General features: G+C 35.8%; 1 protein-coding gene and 1 pseudogene across 1 annotated transcript in view; one reads left to right on the top strand and one right to left on the bottom strand.

Annotated features, from left to right (window-relative positions):
* Nucleotides 1-2490, top strand: part of LOC138307754 (monocarboxylate transporter 5-like) — a 12566-nt gene extending 10076 nt beyond the window's left edge. Inside the window, exons 5-6 of the mRNA XM_069248620.1 lie at nt 1-733; nt 1781-2490. The exon at nt 1-733 is cut by the window's left edge and continues 422 nt beyond it. Coding sequence (XP_069104721.1) covers nt 1-733; nt 1781-1923 — 876 coding nt within the window. The 3' untranslated portion in view covers nt 1924-2490. The remainder of the gene's footprint in view (nt 734-1780) is intronic.
* A 4231-nt stretch (nt 2491-6721) lies between these two features.
* LOC138308318 (uncharacterized) lies at nt 6722-11585 on the bottom strand (annotated as a pseudogene).
* Between the last annotated feature and the right edge of the window lie 453 nt (nt 11586-12038).

Genomic DNA, 12038 nt, shown 5'->3' with positions numbered 1-12038 from the left:
AAGGTCAATTATCGCGTGAGAAGCATCTCCTACAGTCCTGGGTATTTGGACTCGGGAACTACAAAGAACAAACAAGATGTTTCAACTTCCGGTGTATCGTTATCAAGTTTCTCGCGGTATCTAAGCAACGGGGACATTTTTTCACTCTCATTACAAGATATTGATATCATGCGTATGAATTCAAAACAAGAACAACAAGATGACCAAAGCAAAAAACCCGTAACAGGATGCTGGAGAATATGTCAGTATCTGAATGAACGGGATATTTTCAATTTTAACATTTTTCGCAATAAGTATTTTCTAGTCTTCCTCCCAGCGTACTGCTTTGGAAGCCTGACCCCTGGTTTCGCTCACATGTTCGTGCCAGCCTATGCAAGTGAACTGGGGATAGGCGATCAGAACGTTGCTACGGTTGCAGCTGTTATCAACTTGTGTGACTTCTTCGGTAGACTTTTCGCCGGGGTTCTCGCAGATATTCCATGGATACGAAAAACATACTTGGTTGGCGCGTCACAATTCGTTATAGGAATTATGATGGTATTATCTCCAATGTTTAATAAGTTCTATCTCTTGATTGTCTTTGCGATAATATACGGATTGTTCGGGGGATTCTTATTTACGCTGTTCTCGCCTATCATCATAGAACTTGTGGGACTTAAAAACCTTCCGAATGGCATGCTTGTCCTTTTGATACTTCAAGGATTCTGGATAAGTGGAAACGCATCATTTCTGGGTAAGTTTCCAATGGATGTTTTTGATGTTTTCGATTTTTTAACGAATGATTTACTTCAATAGCATTTACTTTTGAGTTAAAATACAAACAAAAATGCAATGTTGCCTTCTTCATATTACTTTGACTTTCAGTTTTTCCTAGACATATGCCATTTGGTACTGATATATTTTATTATCATCGACACATACATATTCCAAATTATATTACAGAGTTATCTGCACTTGCGGGTAGGTATTGACTGTGAGATCATGTGTTTGAGAGCGTAACGTCATGCGTTTCGGAGAAAACGACGTGGATTGCACTCACAAAATAATGACGTAACAATCGATACCTACCCGCAAGGGAGCTAACTCTGTAATATGCAAAGACGGAATACCTAGCTGACGGTGTCTTCTTAACACCCTTCCTCCTACAACTTCGGTTGTTGATTTCTCCTTTGCGCCCTTCTTCTGAAACGTTCGGTGTTGTCTCCTCGACACCCTTCCTCTCTTGCACAATTTCGACTTTTGGTTTCTCATTTGTACCTTTCCTTTCTTAGAAATCCTCAACTGTTGCTTTCTCATTTGCACAATTCTTTTCTTGTAAAACGCTGACTGTTGGTTTCTCTTTTGCACCATTCCTTTCTCATAAAACGTCAACTGTTGGTTTCGCCTTTGCACAATATTCATTCCTTATAAAACATCGACTGTTTGTTTCTCTTATGTACATTTCCTTTCTCATAAAACGTCGGCGGCAAGTGTCTCCTCGATATCCTTCCTTCCACCTACATTCTCGACTATTGATGTCTTCTTGACGCCTCCCTCCTCTTGCAATTTTGGCTATTGGTTTTTCCTCGAAACATCCCTCTTCTGTAACTTCGACTGTTGTCATCTTGACATCCACAGTCTTGACCCTACTACAATAACGATTATGTTGACATTAGATCGTAAAACGTTGGAATAAATATAACTTCGTGTTTATATGAAATGAAACTACAATGTAAAGCTAATGTATACGACATACATCATTAATCATTGATAAAACTTATACTATCATTGCATATTTTAGGCTATCTCCGGGATCTTACGGGATCGTACAATGCCACATTGCAGTTCATGGGAGCTTCCGCTTTCACATCAGCAACTATATTTATAATTGTCGAAATCGTCCGGAAGATGACGTCACCAAAAGATAAAGAGGATCCCGCCTAGAAGATTGAGTAGTTAATCAACATTATCAAAACATATGTTATGATGCTTTATCAGTCGATAGTCAAAACTCTTTCCCTGAAGTGTTGGGGCAAACCTGATAAACTGTTACCAAGGTTTAACATATGGCGGACAAGCTGGGATGGATTGGAGTGGCTGTCTTAAGTAGATCGATGGTAGCCTCATATAGGCAGTAGCGTACATATGGTTTGCTTACCGTTTGCGTAAATTTAGGAAATGAAACGGTGGTAAAAATATGGTAGCCATGCTTTTAGGGTCACCTCGCAATTTCGCGTCCTTACTGGTCACCATATGAAACGATATACTGTACAATGTATGTTTCAATTGTGCATGTATTGAATAAAATATATTGTATTTGTGTAGTTCAAACTACCTATGAACTGAAACAAAATCATATAAATGTTACATTCTTGATCTTTTACTGGTGCTCTTTATTTAGTATGTTCTGACGTCATTGGAGTTTATTATGATTACATGATATGATCACGTGACTTTTATATATAGATATTTGTGTCGTTTTGAATAATAAAATCTTTGATATATCCTTAATCTTAAACAAACTTGGTAGCGCATCATCCCAACATGCTACAGACCCAATATCAGTTTTCCATGCCTCTTAGTTATTGTCAAGAAGTTATTTAAATGTTTTAGTCTATTTGACTGGCGTGAACTTGAAAGATAGTCAAGGTCAGGCCTCATAGTTATTCACAAGAAGTCATTTAAAGATTTAACCTGAATTAAGGTCATGGTCATACCTTTGAACAAACCTGATAGACCTACATCCTTGCATGCTATATTTCAAATCTCTGTATCAGAACCCAAGACAATTTTGGTATTGAGAATAAGTCGTTTGAATGATAAGTTTACCCACGGCGGACCACGATGGACGAAATATGGTGACTAAATGACCTAATAAAAAGTTCTACAAAACAAAACAAAAAAAGATGTCCATGGGCCTTAACGGTCATCTGACTATTGGCACAAAATAACATAGCCACAGTATATTGTATTGGCTAACAATACAATAGACCCCTTATTTGAAGCTGCAAATTTCCAAAATATTTCATGACTTTGACCTTAAAAGTACATAAATATCATTCACTTGAATAAACTAGGTAGTTCTTTATCCTAGTTTGCTTCAGGCCCAATGTCAGTACTCAATGCCTCTTAGTATTGGCCTTCATAACACCTAGTATGTGATGAATAGGGAATGGGGGTTCTGCGTCACCCCAGTCCTTCCCTCTTTTTACGAAATCCCTCCCTTGCGGGATGGATTGGTGAGAGTCTAGTGAGGGATGAGGGACTGACCTCTTGACCTTCATAGGATGACCTTTATTCAGTATTTACATACGTGGAGGAACCGGTGCTATTTTTATGTGCATTGCGTCAGCCCTATTGTAATCCACATTGACCGCGATTTCATTATGGTTATTGTTTTGTTCTTTCATGGCATAAGAAGCACTATGTCATGTTATATAAACACTTTCTGTTACTCTATTTTTCATTTCTCAATCATGAGTTGGAAGGATCACTTGAAAGGCATCTACTTTGACTTAAATAACCCAATTAGCTATGCAGGGCCAGAAAAAATCTACAGATATTTAAGAAAAGAAGGAAAGTACAAGGTTGGTCTTCATGCCATTCGTCGCTTCCTTCAAGACATCGACTACTATAGCTTACAACGTCCGCTGCGATACAAGTTTAAGACTAGGAAAGTAATATCTTAAGGTATTGATGTCTTATGGGACGTAGACCTTGCCGATGTGTCCAACCTTGCATAAGAAAACGATGGAATACGATATTTGATTGTTGCCATTGACGTGTTTTCACGTCATTTATGGATGGTTCCATTGAAAAATAAACACCACGAGTCCATCCTAGACGTATTCAAAACAATATTCAGTCAAAAAAGAAAACCAGAAGAGGTGAGATCAGACCCAGGTAGCGAATGGAAAAATAGATGGGTCCAACAGTTTCCAGACAAACAAGGAGTACAACATTACGTCATCCATAACCCTACACACGCAAACTATGCCTAAAGAGTAATCAGAACATTGAAAACGCTGATGTACCGCTATTTCACTCATAATCGGACTCACCACTATCTGGACAATTTACAGGACATTGTCAGGAATTACAATGACCGACCTCACAGCGCTTTAGATGGGAAATCTCTTGATGATATCGTAAAGTCGAACGAAGCACTCCTGTGGAAACACTTATATGTCGATTCTAAGAAGCCAAGAAGGGTGAGCAGAAAGACAACTACAAAGCCTTTCAAGTTCACAATTCGTGGTGCATATTTCGAGCACAAGACAATCTTTTCAAAGAGATTGCGAGCAATAATGGACAGAGGAAGTGTTCACTATTAAAACACGATACTTACGCCAAGGTATACCTATCTACAAAATCATAGACTATGATGATGGAGATCCAATAACAGGAACATTCTACAATAGCGAGCTATAAAAGGTTAGTAAAGGGAGAGACGATCTGTTTAAGGTGGAGAAAATTTTGAAACGACGTAAGAGAAATGGAATAAAGGAAGTTTACATGAAATGGCTCGGCTATCCTAAGAAATTTAATAGTTGGATTAAAGAAAGCGACGTGCAAAGCCTATAAAAGAGAGAACATTACGACTCTGTCTTCAGTTTTTATTCGTCAGCCATGCAGTCCACATCGTGTTCAGAGTGTAACAGAAGTTTCTCACGCAGAGATGCTCTCTCCAGACACATGAAAACCATTCACGGAGGCAGTCGACCATATCCACAAATCACTCATGCGTATCCACCACCACCCACCACCACCACATATCACTCTCACTTTAACTATCAAAATCCAAAATGGCTGCCTGGCGGCCATCTTGTTGAATGATCGCTCGCAAAATGCAATATGCGCAACTGGAGTCTTAGGGGAACTAACATATAAAATTTGAGAAAGATCCCTCAGCCCTTTTGGAGAAATGGTGGTAACAAAAAAATTAACAGACAGAAGGACGGAAGGAAGGAAGACGAACCAGGGACGAAAGATGATTTGAATATCCCACTATCTGATGATGGTGAGCTAAAAAAATCCAAAATGCCTCTTTACATTAAATGATAGAGAGAAATATATCGTACGTTTCTTTCAATGAATTAATTCAGATCTTACACTGCCATTTGTTTATGACTTTATTCATGATGCAACATCCTATTTAAATGACATAATCTTACATTTAAAACAATGTATAAAACTAATTTAATTTGCGATAAGAAATGTGTCAAATTTTAAGTGATTGTAAAATATGAAGTGTCTACCAGGTCAGCCAAAACTAGAGTCTATATGCCTCCATGATAGCATTAATCTGGTGATTTGATTTCTTCAATTTTTTTAGACTTTTCGCCCTACATTCATCAGTAAACATCATTCGATTCCAAAAACCATATAAGTACTTACATAAAATTTTGTGTTTTATTCTTTTGCATCACGACACACATTATTTTTCTCTCTCCTTTTCTTTTTTGTTTGTATACTTCACAGTTTGTCCATGATTCCTCATTCAAGCCATGCTAATAAAGTTTTCTCTGCAAACTTCTGTATAATTTGAACAACTGTGCCAGTTTTCATCTAAATAATAAAGAACCTTGCAATGACATGAGGCACAAAACACGTCTCAGCATTGGTCGGTAGCTGGCAGACGACACTCGCAACCACTCGGAGAAATTTCCGGTAACCTTCGGAAATTACCGACATTGTGTTTCGCGGAGAAATTTCCAAAATCTTTAAACATTTTGAAAGTGTTTAATTCAGATACTTCGATTGTACGTGTTTAATATTTACGAAGATTCTTAATGCCGGAATTTTTTCTCCGAGATATAGTTGATTGAATATAAGGGAAGTAACTCTTGCACATTTTCTGTGTTATTACCGGTAAATGAGATGAATCTAGATTATTTAATTAACGTTTAAACTGAAGCATTGGTAGAATTCATTGTATCTAATAATGTTCATAAAAATGACGGTCTTAGGACACCAACCTTGGGACGTTTGAATTTTGTGATGAGTTCAGTTCACAGGGGTGTAGAGATCGTAAGTGATCGGAAGCCCTGGAGTATCGAGGATGAGTTCACCCACACAGTATACATTCTCGATACTCCAGGAGTTCCGATCACGCACAGGGCCTCGTCACGATTTGTAAACTTGCTGCATAATTTTCTTTCGAAAGGACCTTCATATTTATATGCGAAAAAATGTTTTTGCCGTGAATTTGATATTTCATACGGTGCAGTTTTATTGCCTAGTAGGTAAGAGATATAAAATAAGTAAGATAAATGCTTACAAACGTTACATAATGGCTTGCATTATCATTACTTTGCTTCATTAGCAGAAATAGACACCAACATTGTAGCTCTAAAGACGACATCATTATCTTCTAAAAGTCTTTTGAGCTACAATATTGCAGCTATGCATTTACAGATGTCTTTTCTTGTAAAAATACAATACCATCCCATTCAACCCTGCAAAATATTGATCGATCTCCACGTGACCATGATATCCCAGAATATCTACTATTTGACTAAATGCTGGATATATTTATTTATTTCAATGGTATGCTAGCAAGACATAGTACATGTGTACAATAAATATCAACTTCCATAGCCAAGATTATTTGAACAGTAGGATACTCTAGAGCATATATATGTACTGTATATTAAATATTGTGTTTCTAATAATAACTAATTAATGATGTCTCTTTCATTGACCATAGCCAAGGTGCCACATACAAAACAAGTCCTTTCAATTTATAAATAAATGTTATTTAATATTGTAACGATGATTTTATTCACAAGATATGTACAAATAGTTCATAGGATTGAAGCAGAGTTATTTCAAGTGAGGCGCATTTCCTCAAGTCTACACTGTCCTGTTACGGCCTGCAAGGAAGAAAACAATAGTTGTATACAACACGAATTAATCATCAATTTACGGTGGTACAGTTAGGACATGTTAAATGTTCAATTCTATCCTAATCATCTCGAGCGCTGGATATAATATATTAAGCGCTCGACATATAGTTCCGAATATAATATTTGATTTTGTACATATCCTAAATGTACCCACCAATTGGGAAATAATGTATGGCAAATGCTACTAAATAGTTGGAAAATATTATACATAAATATAGGTATCATTTCTCCAGAATTGTTCATTTTAGAAAAAAATCAAAATAGTCGGAGATGCCATGAAAATTAGAGTTAGTTTGTGAATCCGAATTGATAAGGATCAACCAGAGGCGTTTGGCACTATAGGTAGTTTCCTCTCTATATTGTATATGTGTACATATAAATATGTATGTAGACAGAAAAATATCTATAAAGCAAAACGCCTGTGGCTCAACTATATTCACGCGAGGGCAATAATATTACCTTATCTCGATCCGATCTTACATTAGTCCACTAAACCTGGCTATATTATTAGGTTTTTTTATTTATTTTTTTTGGCCTAATATATAGTCTATATATTAGGCAAAAAAACAAATCTTAATAAATATAAGCAGGTTTAGCGGACCTATCTTACATGATCAGTTTCTTTGTAGCTATATAAATCAAGACCAAATATTTTTTATTATGAAACCCTTTTACTGAAGGTCATTTTAAAGCTAGATATTTAGTAAAGAGGTTGTACTCACATCTCCTCCTCCATATAAAGAATGCGATAGCAATAGCTAAGACCACAAACCCCACTACGGGACCAATGATGACACTGAAAGACAAAGACAAGATAAATAGAAAAAGGATCTTCAGTAATATGGACAATGCCTCTTTACAAAATGACAAAACCACCACCGAGAAAGCAATAATGTTAATACATATGTATAATAGCAACAACTCAAAACAAAAGATAAGACAGTTAGATCATCGAAAAAAAACCCAGGGAGCTGAACGTAATAATTTGTATTTGATAATTGCTGACTTCCCACTTCTGGATAGCCACAACTTCTCAGCCCCACAGTGATCAGAGAATTAGGTACAATTTACATTATTTTGGACCAGAGTGCCGATATGCCATTTTAGACGTTTTAGGGGTCTAAATCAAAATCAGTAAAATCTATATTCTGCAGTATAGATTCCTACAATATCTAAAATGGTCTATGGGTAATGGTGGGTCAATTATATATAAATGTAGCTAATTGTCAGACCGATGTGCACATCTCCGGCAATATAACTATCGTAATATATATAGACTACTAAGAAGGATATAGAGTGCATTGGAGATCTAGAAACACTGATTGATGAAGACTACTGCGAAGTCTACCGGTCGACATCATTATTTTTTTTCTTGCGGAACAGAAATGTAATGTAAGGTATATACCCGTAACTGATACAAGTGCCTGATCCTGCACACATAAATCCACTTTCACAGCAGTAAATCGTCCCATGGCAACAGTGATACCCGCTTATTAGACAGCCGAGTCAGACGTGCAGACAAAGTCGAATTGACCTGGAGGAAAAATACATATCAGGTCAGCAGACACGAGGCAGTTTGAAATAAAACGTCAATACGTATCTGTTATATAGGCAAAATTCATTTAAATCTGATATCTTGTCAGAAGCTACGAGGCAGTTTGAAATAAAACGTCAATACGTATCTGTTATATAGGCAAAATTCATTTAAATCTGATATCTTGTCAGAAGCTACGAGGCAGTTTGAAATAAAACGTCAATACGTATCTGTTATATAGGCAAAATTCATTTAAATCTGATATCTTGTCAGAAGCTACGAGGCGGTTTGAAATAAAATAAAAATAGGTATCTCTCAAAAAAGCATAATTTAGTTAAAACAAACAGATATTTGATCAGTAAATACAGTAAGTCAGTGAATGAGAAACACAAGCAAAAAAAAGTGAGTTTAAAACATATCTTTTCGGTAACCGATAGTCAATTAAAAACAAAGCACAAACATATGGTCAGCATTATCAGATACATTGTATCTAGTCTTGAAGTCAACTGAAAAGAATTAAAACATAACTGGTTACTAGACACATGTCAGTTCAAAGAGGGGAAACATGTTTGGTCAAGAGGCAAAAATGTTCATTAAAAAGAGCACAAATATATGGTCAGTATAAGCGTAAGGCAGTGAAAAAGAAAACCATATATCTTGCCACTAAGCAAAAACAACCTGGCCCAGGGAAGGAAAAAAAATAGATCTACTATATGAGCAAATTATAAAACTTCTGCAGGATTTAGGCCTCTTTGTTAAAAAGTCATTTGAACTGAGGAAGCTGGCTTGATAAATATTTAATTTGTTGATTTAATCTACTGTGTGTTATGTAATTTATGTTTTGATATCGATCCCTTTTGTATCGATGTAATGAAGTAATAAAATTGAATTGAATTAAATGAAAATATGGTATCGATTGTCAGAAAACAATGCAATGAAAAATAACTTTTAGAAATGATTTCAAGATAATATTTCGAGATGATATCCAAGCTCATCATCAACACAGCCTCAACATTAGATGTGAGATACGACGAGGAGCTAAATTACACTGCCTATGATAAGGACGACAAAGCGATGGCCTCTATAGCCAAGTGGGCTTTATACAGGTCATTTTTTTCTGAAATGGTTCATTTTGAATCCCACAAAGGGCTTATAAGCGATTGGCCGGTCTTCCACAAGGGTGGTCATTAAGACCGGTTTTATTGCACCTATAAAAACCCAAACAAGACCGGTTTTATTGCACCTATAAAAACCCAAACAAACAGATAGAGCTGGATCAAACGTAATTAACAGAAACATGCATACATGCATTTTGTGCAAAGCATGTTATTATTTTCGAAGTATGTTGTACCTAATCAATTCGAGTTCAGCGCTACTCGGCCAAATATACATACATGCAAGTCATCGAGGTGAACAGTCTAGATATCTTATATAGGTAATGATAAACATCACATGCTTATTGGCCCAATCGGGGTTACCTGACAAAAGTATAAGCACAGGAGCTTGACATTCTGCCAACAATATATAGTATATAGGGATATTTTTATATATCAATGCTATACACACATGTATATATTATCGACAACGTCAAGGTCCTGAGGTAAAAGCAAATACATTATATGTATCACATATAAATCCTTGGGTAAAAGCACAGGGACCTGGCACGAAAATGTTTAACCAACAGTATACATATATATATTATAGTATCAGATACTATAATATATATATGTATACTGTTGGTTAAAAATTTTCGTGCCAGGTCCCTGTGGGTGAAAGCATTAGATATAATCATCAAAGTGGTACCATTTTAACAGGAGATTTCAATCTAAACCTTCGAATCAACAACAACACACACGCACACATATAATTATAAGACATATTGTATTTTGGTATATAGACAATATCTCAGAAACACAACTAACGTCCGAATGATGACACTCTCATGACTCGATCGTGCCCTATCCGGGCCTCGACCTACCAATCCGCCACATCAACGTCTCAAACGGGAGCACGTCCTCAAAAAAGACATTTCAATGACGAAATGGTGGTCAGCCTGATATCATGACATGATCACAATGGAAATTAATATTGTCAATTAATCATATATCAACGGAGTATAGTTTTGACACGAAATTCATTTGTGGCATAAGATAATTATACAGTCAATATTTTTGTTCGTCGTCAAAATACAGTTTATATCTTAAGAGGTTGATGACTTACGAATTCATTTATTCAGCAACATTTATGAAAAAAGCACATAGAAAAGTATCCAAATGAGATCTTTTAAAATGAAATGTTTCATTTAGAAATAGGTAAGTCAAATTGAAAGACAAGGACATTTTAGCTGTTTCCGTTGGTGACATATAAAAACAAAAATCAAGTTTGCAGTCGATGAACCCTGTGAAAATGATAATGGCCTCCCTTTTTCGCAATACAATATGGCGTGCATTATATCTAGATAATTTATGGAAGATTTTTAATTTCTGAATTATGTTCAGTTAAACCCCATCTTTCAACTCTTTGTATAAATATTTCAAGGAAAAGAAAAGTGCTTATTATTCGGTTATAGTGACTATTTGTTGTCTTTTTAGATTGATAGCTCATAGCACATTCACTCCTGAAGACGCATTGAAGTATTCCACTTCAAACGCTGGAAAAGCTTATTATAATTGTTCAGGGATGAAAGAGATAAGTCTGTGCCTTGAAAAACATGTTTTTGACGAGAAAAATGATTTACTAAGAGGAATGTATCATAGATAACTGTTGAGACGCTTTAATAATAAGTTGTCAAATTATCGAAATCACGCACAAAGAAAACTGATATAGGAAAATAACATTATGTAATGAAATGTATAACATTCGAGTCAATGATGTATATAAAATATTAAAACAAAACATGTTTAATTAAAAGCAATTCTGAGCTAAATTGCGTAGTGTTCAGTTTCGCAAAACTCAAGACGTCATTTACGGTAAAATTATACTATTACAACAGCAGCGAATAATATGTCAATCATTTACAAAACAAAATAAAAAACAAAAACAAAAAACTTACCTAGCACAGCTGGCAAAATAGAAGCCAAAAGTGATATTAGAATAAAACCTTTCATATTCGTTGTTTATGCCAGGCTAATAACGGGTTATATATATTTATATATAAATGGGCGTGCTAGGGTCCAAAACCTAGTCACGTGACCCACCGACTTGTCGTGACCAGACCTGCACAACCTTACGTTAAAGATATCCTTATTTCACAACACATTGGTCGTACTTAAGGAGTTTGTTCATTTACAAAAGTACCAACACGCCATTTTGTTATCATTTCATCAATTTAAAAAGTGGTCGTAATGACTTCCACCAAATTCGAAATTTAAATACAAAATGTATAATGTGTGATTCGGAATCTGAAATGAAACAAAGCAAAACGGCTTACATGGTCCTGGAAACACACATAAAACCATGTGGTCCAGAATCAAAAGCGTCTTTTCTATAATTGATAACAAAAATCCTTTAGTGCCAGCAAGGATAACGGAGAATATTAGCGTCATAAGAAAATTCCAATATTTCTACGTAGATTCCTGATATTGTGTTAGGAAGATAGTCACGTGGTACTTACATCC

Source organism: Argopecten irradians, chromosome 14 (genome assembly GCF_041381155.1).
Source record: "Argopecten irradians isolate NY chromosome 14, Ai_NY, whole genome shotgun sequence".
In the NCBI taxonomy this organism is placed as follows: Eukaryota; Metazoa; Mollusca; class Bivalvia; order Pectinida; family Pectinidae; genus Argopecten; species Argopecten irradians.
This window is presented reverse-complemented; position numbering and strand designations above follow the sequence as displayed.